At 40.1% G+C, this 18,186-nt stretch overlaps 1 protein-coding gene across 1 annotated transcript in view; it reads right to left on the reverse strand.

The window, feature by feature from the left end:
• Positions 1–18,186, reverse strand: part of rps6ka2 (ribosomal protein S6 kinase, polypeptide 2) — a 136,907-nt gene that overhangs the window by 88,002 nt on the left and 30,719 nt on the right. The window contains exons 2-3 of the mRNA XM_063055994.1: positions 11,613–11,729; positions 2,011–2,092 (exon numbers count right to left, since the gene is read on the reverse strand). Coding sequence (XP_062912064.1) covers positions 2,011–2,092; positions 11,613–11,729 — 199 coding nt within the window. The remainder of the gene's footprint in view (positions 1–2,010; positions 2,093–11,612; positions 11,730–18,186) is intronic.

Consider the following 18,186-nt stretch of genomic DNA (forward strand, 5'->3'; position numbering starts at 1 on the left):
TTCTGGTGGAGCAATCCAGCACTTAACTCGCTGTGTAAAAAATCTTAACTGGCACATTTCCTTTAAACTTTCCCCTTCTTTTCTTAAAGCTGTCTCCTCCGGTATTTGACATTACTACTCTGGGAAAAAGACTCTATTTACCCCATGGATACCTCTCCTAATTTTATGAGCCTTTCTGGGTTGTACCTCAGCCTCCAAAAAAACAATCCAAGTTCATTCAACCTATCCTTATATTCACTCATCCAAGCAGCATCCTGGTGAACGTCTTTTGTATCCTCTCCAAAGCCTCTATACCTTTTCTGTAACGAGATGACTGGAATTACACTCTGTACTCCAAATTTATACAACAACAGCATGACTTCCTGGCTGTTAGATTGAAAGCCCCATCCAATGAAGGGATGATTGTCTTCTTTACTGCCCTAATCATGTGTTGCTACTTTCAGGGAACAGGGAACCAGGACCCCAGGATCCTCCTGTACATCAAATCTTCCTAAAGGTCCAGCATTTAATGCATTCTCTCCCTCCCTCCACCCCCTTATATTTGTCCTCCCAAAGGGCAACACCTTTTGAAAATATCTTGGGATGTTCTGAGAGTACCTCTCTTCATTCATTCTGCTAGGATATATTTTTCAGCAGCAGAAGATAAGAAATTGTTTATCATCATAAATGAGGATGCTAACACACTTTAATGAAGTTATGGATATGCAAAAAGTGAATTTATCCCAGGAGAATTTACAATTCAATTCCCAATCTTTGCTGAAGTAGGTGATCTGGCTGAGACTTATAAGTTATATTCTTAAATGTCCCACAGAGAGCAAAATTTGTCCATTTATGTACATTTCAGTTTTTGACTTGCTTTCCCGAGAAAGAACATTCTGGCAAGCATCCATATCAGTGAAGGAATTCCAGCCAAATCCACATGCTTGGTCAGTCACAAGTTCATCAACAATATCAAAGTCTTTTGAGCTAATCTGGGTAAATCAGGAGGCCAAAATAGGCTAGAGCAAAGGCAGAATAGCTGAAGTCATCGAAAGATGGTAGACTGTATGCCTCAAATGCTCGAGGATTACGACAGGCCAACCATTCACTGTAGTCTATTTCTTCAAGTAATTCCTCTCCTTATTGTGTGGAACGAATAAATTTCATTTACTGTCTGTGATCAGTCGGCATCCAAAATAATGCAGAAGTAAGGAATTAATCATTGGTGAGAATCAGTCGACAGTAGTCAATGGCTCTGAATAACTTAGCAGCACTGAGAAGCATGCACTCACCCTTCACCATTCAAAAACAACTTCTTTGCTGAAAATCATGTTTCTGGACTTTCTGGATGCAAATCCCATGAGGTTGTGTGTCAAAACAAGCCCAGACATGTTGCTGCAACTTTGATCACTGCTTAAATCTTGCTGTTCGAAATGTTCTTAACCCAAATGTATCTCATTCCATGTGCCTTTATGCTCTGGAGTGCGCTTCAGAGTTGGAACTTATATGAAGTTGGAATATTTTTACAAAGTTAAACAGAATACATACATCAGTAAGTTATGCAGTGCAAGATTGAAGGCTACAATGTAAACTAGAGTCAAATCAATTTTAAAAAATGATTGAGATTCTCAAAGTACATAATTATACCTCAGCTGTTGGCAACACTGATATTTTTCTGTACTGTGCCGGTATCAAGATTGATTGACAGGGATTTTGCCAGATATAATTCTGCCAGGATGTTTTCGATATGGTTTTTACTTCCATCAGTGGAATAAAGATACATTAAAAGTGCAAGTTAGTTTTGGAAGGAGCACGCTGGCCTTCCTTCTTTTATTTTCCTCTCCAGTATAGATCTGCTATAATCTGCAAATGTTATTATTGAAACAGTTGAGCTGTAATTATTTAAACAGGACAAAAAGGGTCAAGATTTTTGTAGTTACAAACATAACGAAGGGCAAGCTGTCTCATTAGGCAATGATATAGAGCTTACACCTTGACATAGGAGCACGATGTGAACGGTGCCTTGCTCACCTTTCAGAGTGGCCTTCTTCAGAACCTTCATAGCATAGAGTTGCCCAGCATCAGAACCTTTGATTTTCTTAACAAGAAATACCTTGGAGGAAGAAATACAATAAAAAGTTAATGTAGATACTCCTCACAACCTGTTATTTTTCCATTTATATGAAAATTATATTGAACTTCTAAAAATTTGCCCTCAATCCTAATTGTCAATTAAACTACATTTGCTGTATGTCTGGAGATACCTACCAGTTTCAGTCAAGAATAATTCATATTGTCTGGAAGAAATACATATTTGTACAGCATATTTTGTTAATATGAACCTTTTGCACCTTAAACTATGACATAGTATTGGAGAAAAATGTCTTATGCAGTTCTTAATGCTTTGATTTTCCCCCTTCTTTGCTTGGCATTGGTTTTCTAATTCAATATTGTGAAGAAGATTGAGACATGTTTTAGTTAAAGGGATTTGTTAAAGGAGAGTTGTAACCATTTATCTAAATATGTAAACATTTGGAAAAGCATTTTAGTCCCCTCAGTAACACCAGCATTATGCTGATAAAGGGAGATATACATCCAGTGGCCACTTTATTAGGTACTTCCTCTACCTAATCAGTAGCAGGAGCAGGCCACAGTGACAATGCTCCTCACGGGTCAGCAACGCTTGTTTAAAAGTACAGAAAGGACAAGTGGGGCGGCCATTGTTGGGAATAGGCCAGTGGTAAGAGTAAGAGTATCAAGCTTTGGCTCAAAAGAGGCTTCAGCTCGAAAGAGGCATTGGTTCTGGGTAAGCTTCTGTTACGGTTCCTATTTATCCCTCTTACTGCACCTAGTGTGGTAAATGGCCGTTGTGTGTTCTTCCAGGGAACTACATCTATGTGAACTACATCCAGCTGCAGCTCCTTGAAGACTGCGTTAGGGATTTGGAGCAACAGCTGGACGACCTTTGGTTTGTACGGGAGAGTGAGGAGATAATCGACAAACAGTCACCTTGAAGTTGCAGGAGGCGAGTAGCTGGGTAACTGTCAGGAGAAATGGAAACGTGAGTAGACAGTTAGCGCAGAGCACCCCTGTGGCCATTCCCCTCAATAATCAGTATACCATTTTGGATACCGTTGTGGGGGATGACCTCCCTGGGGAATGCCATGGAGACCAGGTTACTGGCACTGAGCACATTTCCATTGTGCAGAAAGGAAAGAGGGAGAAGAGGGGAGCGGTAGTGATAGGGGACTCAATGGTCAGAGGAACAGACAGGAGATTCTGTGGACATGAATGGGACATCCAGATGGCATGTTGCCTCCCAAGTGCCAGTGTCAGGGACGTCTTGTATTGTGTCCTCAATATTTTGGAGAGGGAGGGAGAACAGCAAGGTGTCTTGGTATATATTGGTATCAATGTCATAGGAAGGAAAAACAAAGAAGTATTGAAAAGATAATTTAGAGAGCTAGATAGAAAGCTGAGAAGCAGGACCTCCAGGATAGTAGTTTCTGGATCGCTACCTGTGCCACGCGCCAGTGAGGGGTGAAACAGGATGATTTGACAAATTAATGCGTGGCTGAGAAGCTGGTGCAGGGGGCAGGGCTTCAGGTCCTTGGTCAATTGGGATCTCTTCTAGGGGAGGTATGATCTGTTCAAAAGTGACGGGTTGCACCTGAACCCGAGGGGACCAATATTCTCATGGGCAGGTTTGTTAGAGCTGTTGGGGAGGGTTTACAGTGATTTGGCAGGGAGGGTGTGAACCAGAGTGAAGGGGCTCAGGACAGGACAGATGGTAAAAAAGCAAAGATAACGTGCTAGGAAGGGTAGGCAGATGATTGGCCATGGTAGTTGTAACCAGCAGGGTGATTATTAGTGTATTTGGGATGCAGAATCAAAAAGGGTAGCAAATACTGTACTCAAAGTGTCATATCTCAATGCACAGAGTATAAGAAATAAGGTGAATGACCTTTGTTGCACTATTACAGATTGTCAGGTATGATGCTGTGGCCATCATTGTATCGTGGCTGAAGGATGGTTATAGTTAGGAGCTAAATGTCCAAAGTTACACGTTGTATTGTAGGGATAGGAAGGTCGGCAGAGGGGGTGGCGTGGCTCTGCTGGTAAAGAATTGCATCAAATCAGTAGAAAGATGTGACAGAGGATTGGAAGATGTTGAATCCTTGTGAGTTGAGTTCAGAAACTACAAGGGTAAAAGGACCCTGATAGCAGTTATATACAGGCCTCCCAACAGTAGCCGAGATGTGCGCCACAGATTACAACAGGAAATAGAAAAGGCATGTCAAAATGGTAATGCTATGATAGTCATGGGAGATTTCAACATGTAGGTCGATTGGGAAAATTATGTTGGTAACGGATCTCAAAAGAGTGAGTTTGTTGAATGCCTATGAGATGGCTTTTTACAGCAGTTTGAAATTGAGCCAACTAGTGGATCAGCTATACTGGACTGGGTGTTATGTAATGAATCAGAGGTGATTAGGAAGCTTAAGGTAAAAGAATCCTCAGGAAACAGTGATTGAGTTCAACTTGAAATCTGATAGGGAGAAAGTAAAGGCTGATGTAGCAGTATTTCAGTGGAGTAAAGGAAGTTACAGTGGTATGAGAGAGGAGTTGGCCAAAGTAAATTGGAAGGAGATTCTGGCAGGGATAACAGCAGAGCAGCAATGCCATGCATTTCGGGGAAAAATGAGAAAGATGCAGGATAGATGTATTCCAAAAATGAAGAAATACTCAAATGGCAAAATAGTACAACCATGGCTGACAAGGGAAGTGAAAGCTAACGTAAAAGCAAAAGACAGGGCATACAGCAAAGCAAAAATTAACAGGAAGATAGAGGTTTCGAAAACTTTTAAAACCCTACAGAGAGCAATGAGAAGTATCGTTAGGAGGGAAAAGATGAAATATGAAAGCAAGCTAGCAAACAATATCAAAGTGGATTGTAAAAGCTTTTTCAAGTATGTAAAAGATAAAAGAGAGATGAGAGTGGATATAAAACTGCTAGAAAATGATGCTGGGGAAATAATAAGGGGTGCAAGGAAATGGCAAATGAAGTAAATGAGTATTTTGCATCAGGTTTCACTATGGAAGGCACTAGCAGTGTGCCAGATGTTGAAGGGTGTGATGGAAGGGAAGGGAATACAGTTACTATTACAAGGGAGAAAGTGCTCAAAAAGCTGAAAGACTTAAGGGTGCGTTAGTCACCCTGGCCAGAAGAACTGCACCCTAGAGTTCTGAAAGAGTCAGCAGTAGAGATTGTGAAGGCATTAGTAATGATCTTTCAAAAATCATTGGACTCTGGTATGGTGGAAAATTGCAAATGTCACTCCACCCTTTAAGAAAGGATGAAGGTACCAGAAAGAAAATTATAGACCAGCTAGCCTGAACTCAGTGATTGGGAAGATGTTGGAGTCTTTTTATAAGAATGAGGTTATGGAGTACTTGGTGACACAGGACAAGATAGAACAAAGTCAGCATGGTTTCCTTAAGGGATAATCTTGCCTGAGGAACCTGTTGGAATTCTTTGAAGAGATTACACATAGGATAGATAAAGGGGATGCAGTGGATGTTGTATATTTGGACATCCAGAAGGCCTTTGACAAGGTGCCACACATGAGGCTGCTTTCCAAGTTAAGAGCCCATGGTATTACAGGCAAGTTACTAACATGGTTAGAGCATTGGCTGATTGGTAGGAGGCAGCAAGTGGGAATAAAAGGATCCTTTTCTGGTTGGCTGCCAGTGACTAGTGGTGTTCCGTAGGGGTCGATGTTGAGACCACTTCTTTTTATGCTGTATATTAAAGATTTAGATTGTGGAATACATAGCTTTGTTGCCAAGTTTGCAGATGATACGAAGATTGGTGGAGGGGCAGTTAGTGTTGAGGAAACAGGCAGGCTGCTGAAGGACTTAGACAGATTAGGGGAATGGGCAAGAGAATGGCAAATGAAATACAATGTTGGAGAACGATGGTCATGCACTTTGGTAGGAGAAATAAATGTGCACACTATTTTTCTAAACAAGGAGAAAATCCAAAAATCTGAGATGCAAAGGGATTTGAGAGTCCTTGTGTGGAACACCCTAAAGGTTAACTTGCTGGTAGAGTTAGTGATGAGGAAGGCAAATGCGATGTTGACGTTCATTTCAAGAGGTTATAATTACAAGAGTAGGAATGAGATGCTGAGGCTTTGTAAGTCACTGGTGAGGGCTCACCATGAGTATTGTGAACAATGTTGGGCTCCTCATCTCAGAGAAGATGTGCTGGCATTGGAGATGGTTCAGAGGAGGTTCACAAGGATGATTCCAGGAATGAAAGGGTTATCATACAAGGAACGTTTGATGGCTCTGGGTCTGTACTCGCTGGAATTTAGAAGGATGGGGTGGGGAGGGGGATCTCATTGAGACCTTTTGAATGTTGAAATGCCTTGGCAGAGTAGATGTGGAAAGGATGTTTCCCATGGTGGGGAAGTCTAGGTCAAGAGGCCTCAGCCCCAGGATAGAGGGGTGTCCATTTAAAACAGAGATGCGGAGAAATTTATTTAGCCAGAGGGTGGTGAATTTGTGGAATATATTAGCACAGCCAGCTGTGGAAGCCGGGATGTTGGGTGTATTTAAGACAGAGCTTGATAAGTTCTTGATTGGACATGGCATTAAAGGTTAGGGGGAGAAGAACGGGGAGTGTGGCTGAGGAGGAGAAAAAAGGGTCAGCCGTGATTGAATGCGGAGCAGACTCAATGGGCAAAATGGCCTGATTGTGCTCCTATGCCTACGGTCTACTGGTCTAACAAAGAGGCCACTGAGTGTGCGTCTATGGTGTTTTGCTGCTGCAGCCGATCACCTCAAGCTTCAATGAGTTGTGCGTTCAGAGGTGCTACCCTGCACACCACTGTAGTAACTTATGATTATTTGAGTTACTGTTGCCTTCCTGTTAGCTTGACAGTCTGACCATTCTCCTCTGACCTCTCTCATTAACAAGGCATTTTCACCCACAGAACCGCCGCTCATTGATTTTTTTTAAACTACATCAATTTCTGTAAACTCTAGAGACTGTTGTATGTAAAAATCCCAGAGGATCAGCAGGATCTGGGATTCTCCAACCACCTATCTGGGACCAACAATCATTCCATGGTCAAAGTCACTTAGATCATATTTCTTCCTTCCTTCTGATGTTTGGTCTGAACAACAACTGAACCTCTTGACCATGTCTGCATGCTTTTATGCACTGATTTGCTGCCAAATGTTTGGCTGATTAGTTATTTACATTAACAAGCTGGGTAAGGGGTACCTGATAAAGTGGCCCCTGAGTACAAATACCAATGGTTAAATAACAAAACAAAAGCATCTAGTGCCCAAACAGAGCAGTATGTATTATTGGAGAGAACACGTACTCCAGCACATGCATGCATTGAACAATTGATAATATACTTTACACATTATATTTCTTCACTTGACAAACATGAGGGTCTACAAGGAATACATATCAAAGACTTAGATTAATTCTACAAGTTCTCTAGTTTAAGTCTCATGAATACTGGAAGTTATTTGTAAACTTAACTGCCTCCCTTCCTACCCCAAATGAAGTTCGATATTCTCTCCAAATTCTTCTTCTGATGCTCAAAGAATAATGACTCTTTTGAGGAGAGAACAATTTTCCTGAGAGAAGCAGAGTGCCTAATTATAAATCAAGAAAGGGAAAGGTTTGATGGTATAGATTATGCTTTGAGTTTTGGTAGAGATAGTTTGAGAAGGCTAATTTAAAATCAACAGAGTTTGCCTGAGGTCTGTTCATTTTAAAACATAGCAAGTGACTTCATTTCAAAGGAACTAATATCTAGATGACAGAGCAGAAACTGATGGGACAAATGTGGATCACAGATGCTACTATATATTTGCATGAAAGGGAAATGAATCAAGAGTATGAGATAGGTCTATTACTAAATAAGTTAGTGTACATGTGTGGGAGATGGTGGAGATGAAAATGGGTGCTATAGGACCATCTCATATTGTCATGGTAATATTCTGTGAGTCAAATTAGACAGTGATGAATATGACTCACTCTTGTGCTCTTAATATTTGTTACAATACTACATGACTGAGAATAATCACATCTCTTCTTGATGCTAAAATAGTACAACCAAGTACTATTTTGAGATTTACAAACACTCTTGGGTTTGATCATGCAGTTAAAAAAAAGCACAAATGACTGCCCAAAAAAGCTGCATTTAGGATGAGCACATTGACTGGCCAGAGTGGAGTTATCTGGTAAACCTCTGTCAATCAATCTTGATGACCGCACAGCATTGAAAGGCTGAGGATAGTTTCAGTTGCAGAATTTACATGTAACTATTCTTCACTCCATTTTACTGGCAAAATCACTCCTGAAGGAAGTTGCTTAATGTTTTGGTTGATCTGGTCTTTAAACAAATTCTGTTTTCTGAGTAAATTGACTTTGTTGCCTACTTGGACAGTAAAGAAAGCAACAGGAGTAAGCCATCTGGCCCTTCATGCTTCCAATGTCATTCATCAAGATCATAGCTGATATACGACCGAGTGATTTTCTGCCTTCAAATCCTTTATTCATTTAATGTCCAGAAATCTTACAATCTGTAATTTGCATGAACAAAATGACTAAGCTTCTATTATCCACTGGAGCAGAAAATTCCAATAGTTAACTGTGCTTTGAGTGAAGATATTTTTTCCTTACCTCACCCCCAAACAATCTTCTGTGTATTCTGAAACTATTCCCCCTGGTCCTTGAAGCCTCAGCTAGAGGAAACACACTCTCCACATCCGGACTGCCTGATGATCTCACTCTTCCAGACTGCAGAGAAAGTAGTCCCAGTCTACTCAGTCTAACATCACATTTCTGTACCCGAATTGCTTTCAAACTCTACAACTTCTCTACTACTATTCTTTGACATATATTCATTTCCTTTATTTCCTCATTCTCACAAGACCCATGATTCACTAATAAATCTGGCAGGCTTTGTTTCTTCTTCCAAGAAGTCAGCCACAAAGTTCAACTACCATTTTATTATCATCCATTAAAAATTCTCTTGACCTTATCTATCCTTGATACAGTTTCATAAATATTTGCAAAATCCCCTGCTATCCATTTTTATGTTTCTCGTCAGTCCATTCTCAAATTCTGCATTGCTGTTCTTTATCAATTTCTTTTTCTGCCTTTGCTGAGTTCTAAATTGATTGCAATCCTCAGGCCTATCGCTATTTCAGGCAATTTTATAAACTTGTTTTTTGCATTCCACACTACCCAACGTTTCTCTTGTTAGCCATGGATGAATCACTCTAGTTACAGGGTTTTGGACTTTAAAGATATTTTATGCAACTTACTCATTATCCATTTAATTTTGAATCATTGCAGATCCATCATGATCTCTTTCGATGTATTCTCCGAAAGTACTGTAGCCAACACTCCACCCAAGCCTTTCTTTATTTAGATTTAAGATACTAGTTTCACATTGATTTACACTTTCAATATCAAATTCTATTGCACGATAGTTACAATTCCCCAAATGCCCTTTGACATCAAGATTATCAATTATTCTTCTTGTATTACACTAAACTAGATCTACAAAAGCCTTCTCCATAATTGGTTCATCAACATATTGTTCCAGGAAAACACCTCAAGTAAATTCCATGAATTTAACTTCCACTTTTTTACAGGAAATCGGATTTGTTCCGTCTCCACGTACAGTGCCTTGAGGAAGTATTCAACCTCCAAACCTTTGTTTACATAAATGATTATTGCAACCAGGCACTTAGATAAATTTAACTGAGATTTTTTATTTGTGAATCACATGCTCTCTTTTTCACAGTAGAGCCCAAACAACAGGGAAATTGTACCTCATGAATAACTAAAAGTTCAAAACCTGAAATGTTAGCAGTTCAAAAGTATTCAGCCCACTTTGCTCAGTACTAAGTTGAACCACCTCTCACATCTATTACAGCCAGTAGTCTTTTTGGATAAGTCTCTGTTAGCTTCGATGAACTTTTCCAATTCTATTAGCTCTTCCCATTCATTGTTGCGAAATTGCTCAAGCTGTGCCAGGTTATTTGGGGAGCAGCAGTAGACAGCAACCTTGAGGTCTTGCTAAAGATGTTTGATCAGGTTAAGGTCAGGACTCTGACTGGGCCATTCAAGGAGATCAATTTTCTTCATTTGAAGAAACTTCTATGGTTGCTCTGGGTCATTTTCCAGCCGAAAGATGAACTTCCTCCCTAGTTTAGGCTTTCTGGCAGAGACTAACAGGTTTTATTCCATGATTTCTGAATTTAGCATTATTCATATTCCCATCAGTCCTGACCAGATTTCCAGTCCCTGCTGCTGAAAAGCATCCCCATACCATAATGCTCACTCCATCCCAAGCTACCTTGAACAATTTCCCGAAAGGATACTGGTCTAAGCACTGCTAGATGGAACCCTTCTAATTTCTGCAAATCCCACTTTGTTTCAGTGCCTCAGAAATCTGAAACCACAGCATCTCTCCCACCACTCCTTCATCAGATCTTCCACTCCTACTCAAATTTTGCTGGCATATAACTAATTAGCTATGTGTGTTCTGCCTCCAGGACTTCATCCATTCTTCTTTTATTATTGATATTATGGACTATGATCTTTGCCCATGTTTGATCTTCAATGTAAAGAACTGCCAGGATTTCTTGCACATATACCAATATTCCACCACTTCTGATGGGTCATTCCTGCCACTGGGCCAAGATATAAATATTACAATATTCAAGCTGTTAGACATAGGTTCATACAGCACAAAAACATGCCATTCCAACTCACTAGTCAATGTTGGCTAAGATTTCCATCTGAGATAGTCTCATTTGTCTGTGTTTGATCCAAATTCCTCTAAACCCTTGTTATTCAGGCACCTGTCCAAGTGTCTTTTGGACTTTGCTAAAATTCTTATTCCTATTTAATACCTCTCTTCTCACCTTAAATCTATACCCTCTGGTTCTTGATTCTCCAACCCTGGGAAAAAGGCTGTGTGCATTGACCATTGCTTGAAAAGTCAATAAGACAGCTCTCCCATTATAGACATCAAACTCCGAATGTTTCTGGAAAAGAGCTAGCTACATCCAAACCAATTTTATCCTTCTTCCTATTTTAACACAGTGACTATGATACAACTGAATTTTCACTCGGTCATTTCAAAGGGAGTTTAAGAGTCAATCACTTGGAGTGCATCTCGAGTTACATTTCAGCTATTGAGAGCCAGATACATTTTTATGTTAATCAGGAGTTTCATAAACACTAACAGTAAAAATAAGTTTGTTTTGAAAATTTCAAGATTGAATTTAATTGAATAAAATAATTCAATGGACCATTTACTCCACTCAGGAAAGCAAATTCAGAATGTCAAATAAATTATGAATCTAAGTTGTCTGTTTATAATATAGGCCAAAACCAATTTCCTCCACTATTTGCTGAGACCTCACCACATTAAAACTGATAATATCTAACATAGGAATATATGAATTTGATAAAATTGAATCACATAGCAAAAAATTAGCTTCTAGCATGATACTGTTGCAGAATACTTAGGTCACATAATTTTCAAACTAGAAAGACCGAATAATTTTAGCAATTCACTTACTTTTCCGTAGGATCCTTGACCCAACACTTTAAGCAATTCGAACTGAGAGGGATCTGCTTTTTCAAAGCCTTCTTTTACATGGTTGCTGATGTCTATTTCCTTCACAATGCCTTCATCCTGTTGGAAAATGGTTACACGGAAAATTACAGGTGTTGGAAATCCTATAAGGCAGCAATAAACCACACATTCTTCACATGATCGTTTTAATTTATATTACTTCATTAGGCTGCTGAAGCAATCTTTTCCATACAAGTAGTTGGTTATCATTATATTCTGGGATGCTATAAAAATTTATCTCTGCTATGGGCTGTAAACATTGGATTCAGAGGCTGTCACGTGGCATTTTAACAAAGCGGGGTATCTAGAAGATAAATAGAAGATGGAGTGAAAAATAAATCTTTGGAGAGAGGATGGTGTCCAGTGTTATAAATCCTATCAAGAAGAATTGGAGATTTTCCTTCAACTTTAAATACAACTCTTTCTTAGATGTGATGGTACTTCAGTAGTTTTCATTAGAATACAATGGTGCACAACAAACTCCCACCAACAACTTCTGCCTCCTTATTTACCTCATAGCTAGACAAAAAATTGAGAACCCAGGGGGATATGACTTAGCTTTTGCAACTAGAGTATTACACATATCTCACAATCACTCACAATCTATTCACTTTACCTAATTACCTAAGTACAAAGATTTTAATTGCAATTAGCTTATGGCATGTGTGAGCTCTTTAATATACAGGTGTTAAGTTGTGGATTCAGTTCACACATGCAGTGAACCATAATGAAGAATTAAGAGATACAGAAGTGATAATATCAGAGGGAATAAATGATGGCAGGCGAAATATAATGCGATGGATAATCAAGGTAGAATAAGGGGAAGAAATGCAAGTTAAATACACAATTTTAACAGGGAAGTGAGAACTCCTGCTCTAGGATGTACATTTACAAGCCTTCGAAGAACCTTCTCTTCACCCTTTCTAAATCCTCAGTTCCCTCGACAGATCTGGCTAAAACTGGATACAGTATTCCAGATGAGATGCAATCCAGGTCTGGTACATGTTACTTACTGACTAACCTCTCTTAGCTTTCCACTATTTGCAATTGTCACTTCAGATTAATTACTTTTTTGGCTGTTACTTAATTTCTGATGATTTGCTGACTTCTCACTAATGTAACACTTCTAAACTGTCAGAATGAAATAATTATTATTTGTTTAGGGATTTAATTATTACAGACTGACTGTAGTTGTTAAGTACTCTGCCGCAGACTCCAGCAGCAAGTATCACATCAAACAAGTATATCATCAAACAAATATATCATTCTACAAAATAGAATTCAACCCATCTGGGGCTTGCTTTGTGTGATTGCAACAAGATCTTGTATATATGGCAAAATATTCCAACATTGATTAGCAAACAAAATTTTACATTGAGCCATAGGAGGGGACACTGGGACAAATGAACAATTGTTCTGCTGTGAAACACAAGGAATTCTGCAGGTGCTGGAAATTCAAGCAACACACATCAAATTTGCTGGTGAACGCAGCAGGCCAGGCAGCATCTCTAGGAAGAGGTACAGTCGACGTTTCGGTCAGAGACCCTTCGTCAGGACTAACTGAAGGAAAAGCTAGTAAGAGGTTTGAAAGTGGGAGGGGGAGGGGGAGATCCAAAATGATAGGAGAAGACAGGAAGGGGAGGGATGGAGCCAAGAGCTGGACAGGTGATTGACAAAGGGGATATGAGAGGGTCATGGGACAGGAGGCCCAGGGAGAAGGAAAAGGGGGGGGGGGAAACCAGAGGATGGGCAAGGGGTATAGTGAGAGGAACAGAGGGAGAAAAAGGAGAGAGAGAAAAAGAATGTGTGTATATAAATAAATAACGGATGGGGTACGAGGGGGTGTTGGGGCATTAGCGAAAGTTAGAGAAGTCAATGTTCATGCCATCAAGTTGGAGACTACCCAGACGGAATATAAGGTGTTGTTCCTCCAACCTGAGTGTGGCTTCATCTTTACAGTAGAGGAGGCCGTGGATAGACATATCAGAATGGGAATGGGATGTGGAATTAAAATGTGTGGCCATTGGGAGATCCTGCTTTCTCTGGCGGTCAGAACATTGACTTCTCTAACTTCCGCTAATGTCCCACCTCCCCCTCGTACCACATCCGTTATTTATTTATATACACACATTCTTTCTCTCTCTCTCCTTTTTCTCCCTCTGTCCCTCTCACTATACCCCTTGCCCTGGTTTTTCCCCCTCCCCCTTTTCCTTCTCCCTAGGCCTCCTGTCCCATGATCCTCTCATATCCCTTTTGCCAATCACCTGTCCAGCTCTTGGATCCATCCCTTCCCCTCCTGTCTTCTCCTATCATTTTGGATCTCCCCCTCCCCCTCCCACTTTCAAATATCTTACTAACTCTTCCTTCAGTTAGTCATGACGAAGGGTCTTGGCCCGAAACATCGACTGTACCTCTTCCTAGAGATGCTGCCTGGCCTGCTGCATTCACCAGCAAATTTGATGTGTGTTGCATCTGTTGTAAAAGGTGGATTTGAGGAACAACTTACTGGAGAGGGAGAGCGTGAAAGAGATTGATGGAGCTGATAATGTGGACATTAACATAAAACAGAGGTGGGCAGTTAGCAAAATTAGATAAGTACAGGGAGATTTATGTGCTGAGGACATTACAGAAATAAAGATGAATAACTTGAGAGCAAGAATAGGTATTTTAAAAGCAAGTCTTAGCTATCAAATCAACAATAACTCAATGCTATTGTTGACGAACATTAGCAATGATGAATACGCTGTGAGTCAGGAAAAAGAGAATAGAAAATGTGCTTAACTTTGTGGAGAGTGGCAGGCATAAAACTGGCTAAGAGAATATTGGAACATGAGGTGTAAAGGTAAAAGAAAATATGAATATAGTCTTCATTAACAGGTGAACTGATGTAAATTTTCAGTCTGATTTCCTGGATCAGGGAAAGAATGTGGGATTGGAGTTCAGCGCAGAATTAAATAGGAGGCAAAGAGTTTAATTTCAGTTCAGATAGTGGCTAAGAGACTAATCTACATAATATTAAACATGAGTCTGATGTGGATGCAAAGGTTTAAGAGCAGGGTTCAGAAAGAAATCAGAAGGGCAAAAAGGTATAAGATGGATTTGGCAAGTAGAGTTAAAGATAATCCCCAGAGGTTCTTCAATTTTATTAATGGTAAAAGGGTGACTAAGGAGAGACTAGTTCCTCTTAAAGACTATCAGAGTTGCCTATGTATGGAACTGCAGGAAATGGCCCAGATGTTTAATATCTATTGCTCCTCAGTCGTACTAAGGATAATATCATGGTTGCCAAAGGAATAGGGCAATAAGCAGTAAGGTCTTGGAATATACATACTGTACATTATGAGGAAGGATGTATTTGCAACCTTGAAGCACACCTGACCAAGTGCACCCCCTGGACCTTATCGGAGGCTAGGGAAGAAATTATGGAGGCCCTTGTCAAGATACTTATTTTGCAATCAGCTACTGGATGAAGTTCCAAAAGACTGGGGCTAGCTAGTGTTGTCCCATTGTTCAAGAAATATAGCAAGGACAGGCCAGTGAGCCTGACTTCTGTTGTAGGGAAATTAATGCAGTGATTTCTGAGGGACAAGATCTACCATCACTTGGATAATCAAACTGATCAGAAATGGTCAGCATGGTTTAGTATGTGGGAGGTCATGCCTCAAAATCTTTTGGAGCTTTTAAAAGAGTTAACTAAGGGGATAGATGAAGGAAGGGCGGTGAATGGTATCTATATGTATTCTACTAAGGCCTTTGCTCACATGGCAGACAGATCTGAAAGTTAGGTTACATGGTATTCATGAGAAGCGAGTGAAATGGATTTAGAATTAGCTTGATCATAGGAAGCAGGGGGTGATGGTTGAAGGTTGATACCCAGTGACTTGGCCTCCACAGCCATCTGTGGCAATGAATACCACAGATTCACTACCCTCTGGCTAAATGGATGTTGCTCTATTCTGAGGCTGTGCATTCTGGTCCTAGACTCCTCCACTATAGGGAACATCCTTGCCCTGTGGCCATCAGACATCTGGAACTAGCAACCAACCAGAAAAGGCCTCTTTATCCTCACTCTGCCCCCTTCCAGTTAGCCAATCTTCTTTCCATGCTAGTATCTTTCCTGTAATACCATGGATTCTTATCTTGTTAGGCCTCATCTTCAGCATCTTGACAAAGTTCTTCTGAAAATCCCAATAAACAACATCCACTGACTTTCCTTTGACTACCCTGCTTGTTATTTTCTCAATGAATTCTAACAAATTTGTCATGCAAAACTTCCCCTTAAGGAAACCATACTGACTTTGGCATACTTTATCATATGCCTCCCAGTACCCAAGAATGGTCCTTAATAATGGATTCCAACATCTTCCCAATCACTGAAATCAAGCTAACTCACCTATGATTTCCTTTCTTCTGCCTCCTTCCCTTCTTAAAGAGAGTATAGAGACATTTGCAGTTTTCTAGTCCTCCAGATTCATTCCAGAATCTAGTGATTCTTGAAAGATCACTACTAATGCTTCTACAATCTCTTCAGCTACCTCTTCCAGAACTCTGGAGTGTAGTCCATTCTGGTCCAGGTGATTTACCTTCAGAACGTTCAGCTTCCCAAGAACCTTCACCTTAGTAATAGCAACTACACTCACTTCTGTCCCCTGACACTCTCGAATGTCTAGCTTACTGCTATTGTCTTCCACAGTGAAGACATACAAAATACTTATGCGTGTCTGCTACTTCTTTGACCCCCATTACCACCTCTTCAGCAACATTTTCCAGCAATCTGATATCCACACCTGCCTCTCTTTTAAATTTTATGTATTTGAAAAAGCTTTTGGTATCCTCTTTTATATTATTGACCAGCTTCCCTTCATAATTCATCTTTCTGTTGGTTTTTAAAAGCTTCACAAACCTCTAACTTCCCATTAATTTTTGTTATATTAAATGCCCTCTATTTTGCATTTATGCTGTCTTTGACTTTCCTTGTCAGCCACAGTTTCATCACATTCCCTTTAGAATACTTCCTCATCTTTGGGATGTATCTATCCTGCTCCATCGGAATAGCTCAAAGAAACTGCAGCCATTGCTGTTCTGCTGTAATCTCTGCAGATGTCCCCTTCCAATATACTTTGGCTAGGTCCTCCCTCATATTCCACTGTAATACTGATATATCTGACTTTAGCTTCTCCCTCTCAAACAGCACAGTGAATTCTACCATATGATCACTCCCTCCAAAGGGTTCCTTTATCTTAAGCTCCTTTATCAAATCTGGTGCAAAGCACAATGTCCAATCCAGAACTGCTTTTCCACTATTGGGCTCAACCACAAGCTGCTCTAAAGAATCATTTCAGAAGCATTCTACAAATTCCTCCTCTTGGGATCCAGCACCAACCTAATTTTCCTAATCTACTTGCATCCTGAAATCCCCATGACTATTGTAACATTGCCCTTTTCAAATGCCTTTTCTATCTCCATTGTAATTTGTATCCCACATCCTGGCTAATGTTCGGAGGATTGTATGAACTCCCATCATGTTCTTCATACCTTTGCAGTTTCTTAACTCTACTCACAAGGATTTTACATTTTCTGATCTTATGTCGCCTCTTTCTAAGGATTTGATTTCATTTTTTTTAGCAACAGAGTCACTCCACTCCCTCCGCCTACCTGCCTGTTCTGTCAACACAATGTGCATCTTGGATGTTAAGCTCCCAAGCATGATCTTCCCTCAGCCACAACTCAGTGATGCTCACAATGTCATACTTGTCAATCTCTATAACTACAATACAAGATCATCTACATTATTCTGTGTAGGAATCTGACAGGAGTTTATAAATTCATGAGAGTTATGGATAGGATGGGTGGTCATACTGTTTTCACAGAGTTGGGGAATCTAAAACTAGAAGGCACAGATACTAGATATGAGGGGACAAATTTAAAAGAAACGTCAGATGTAACTTGTTTGCACAAAAGGTAGAAGTAGCTGAAATGAGCTCCCAGATGAACTGGTTAGGCAGGTACATCAGTAACATTTAAGAGGGTTCAGAATAGGTTTATGGAGGGGAAGGGCTTGGAAGGCTATGAGCCAAGCCACAGGCAAATGGGACAGCAGGGACGATGTTGTGATCTGCATGGATCAGATGGGCCAAAAGGCCTGTTTCCTTGTGGTATAACTCAATGGATTTACATCTCAATCTGGTTGATAGGTGATTGTAGCAATGTAGTGGGGCAGTCAGAAAGAATGTGTATCTCAAGGCTACAAAAGAAATTAGACAACATATTTAAGTTAGTTGATCTGTATCAATTAAATCTATGACCAAAAATCTTCAGGTTATGATGCAGTAAAAAAGCATGAATACCGCTGAACGCTCTAAGGTAGAGTTGGAAGAATTTTGGAATGTCAGTCATTATTATGCAGTAATCAAATAGATAGTATTGTGTTAAATCGCATTGTATTTGAAACACAGCCCTGGATATATCTAAGCCCTGAAGGAGATTCATAGAAAAGACCTTAAGCTAAACTGCGATC

This window comes from Mobula hypostoma, chromosome 8, assembly GCF_963921235.1.
Source record: "Mobula hypostoma chromosome 8, sMobHyp1.1, whole genome shotgun sequence".
Lineage (NCBI taxonomy): Eukaryota > Metazoa > Chordata > Chondrichthyes > Myliobatiformes > Myliobatidae > Mobula > Mobula hypostoma.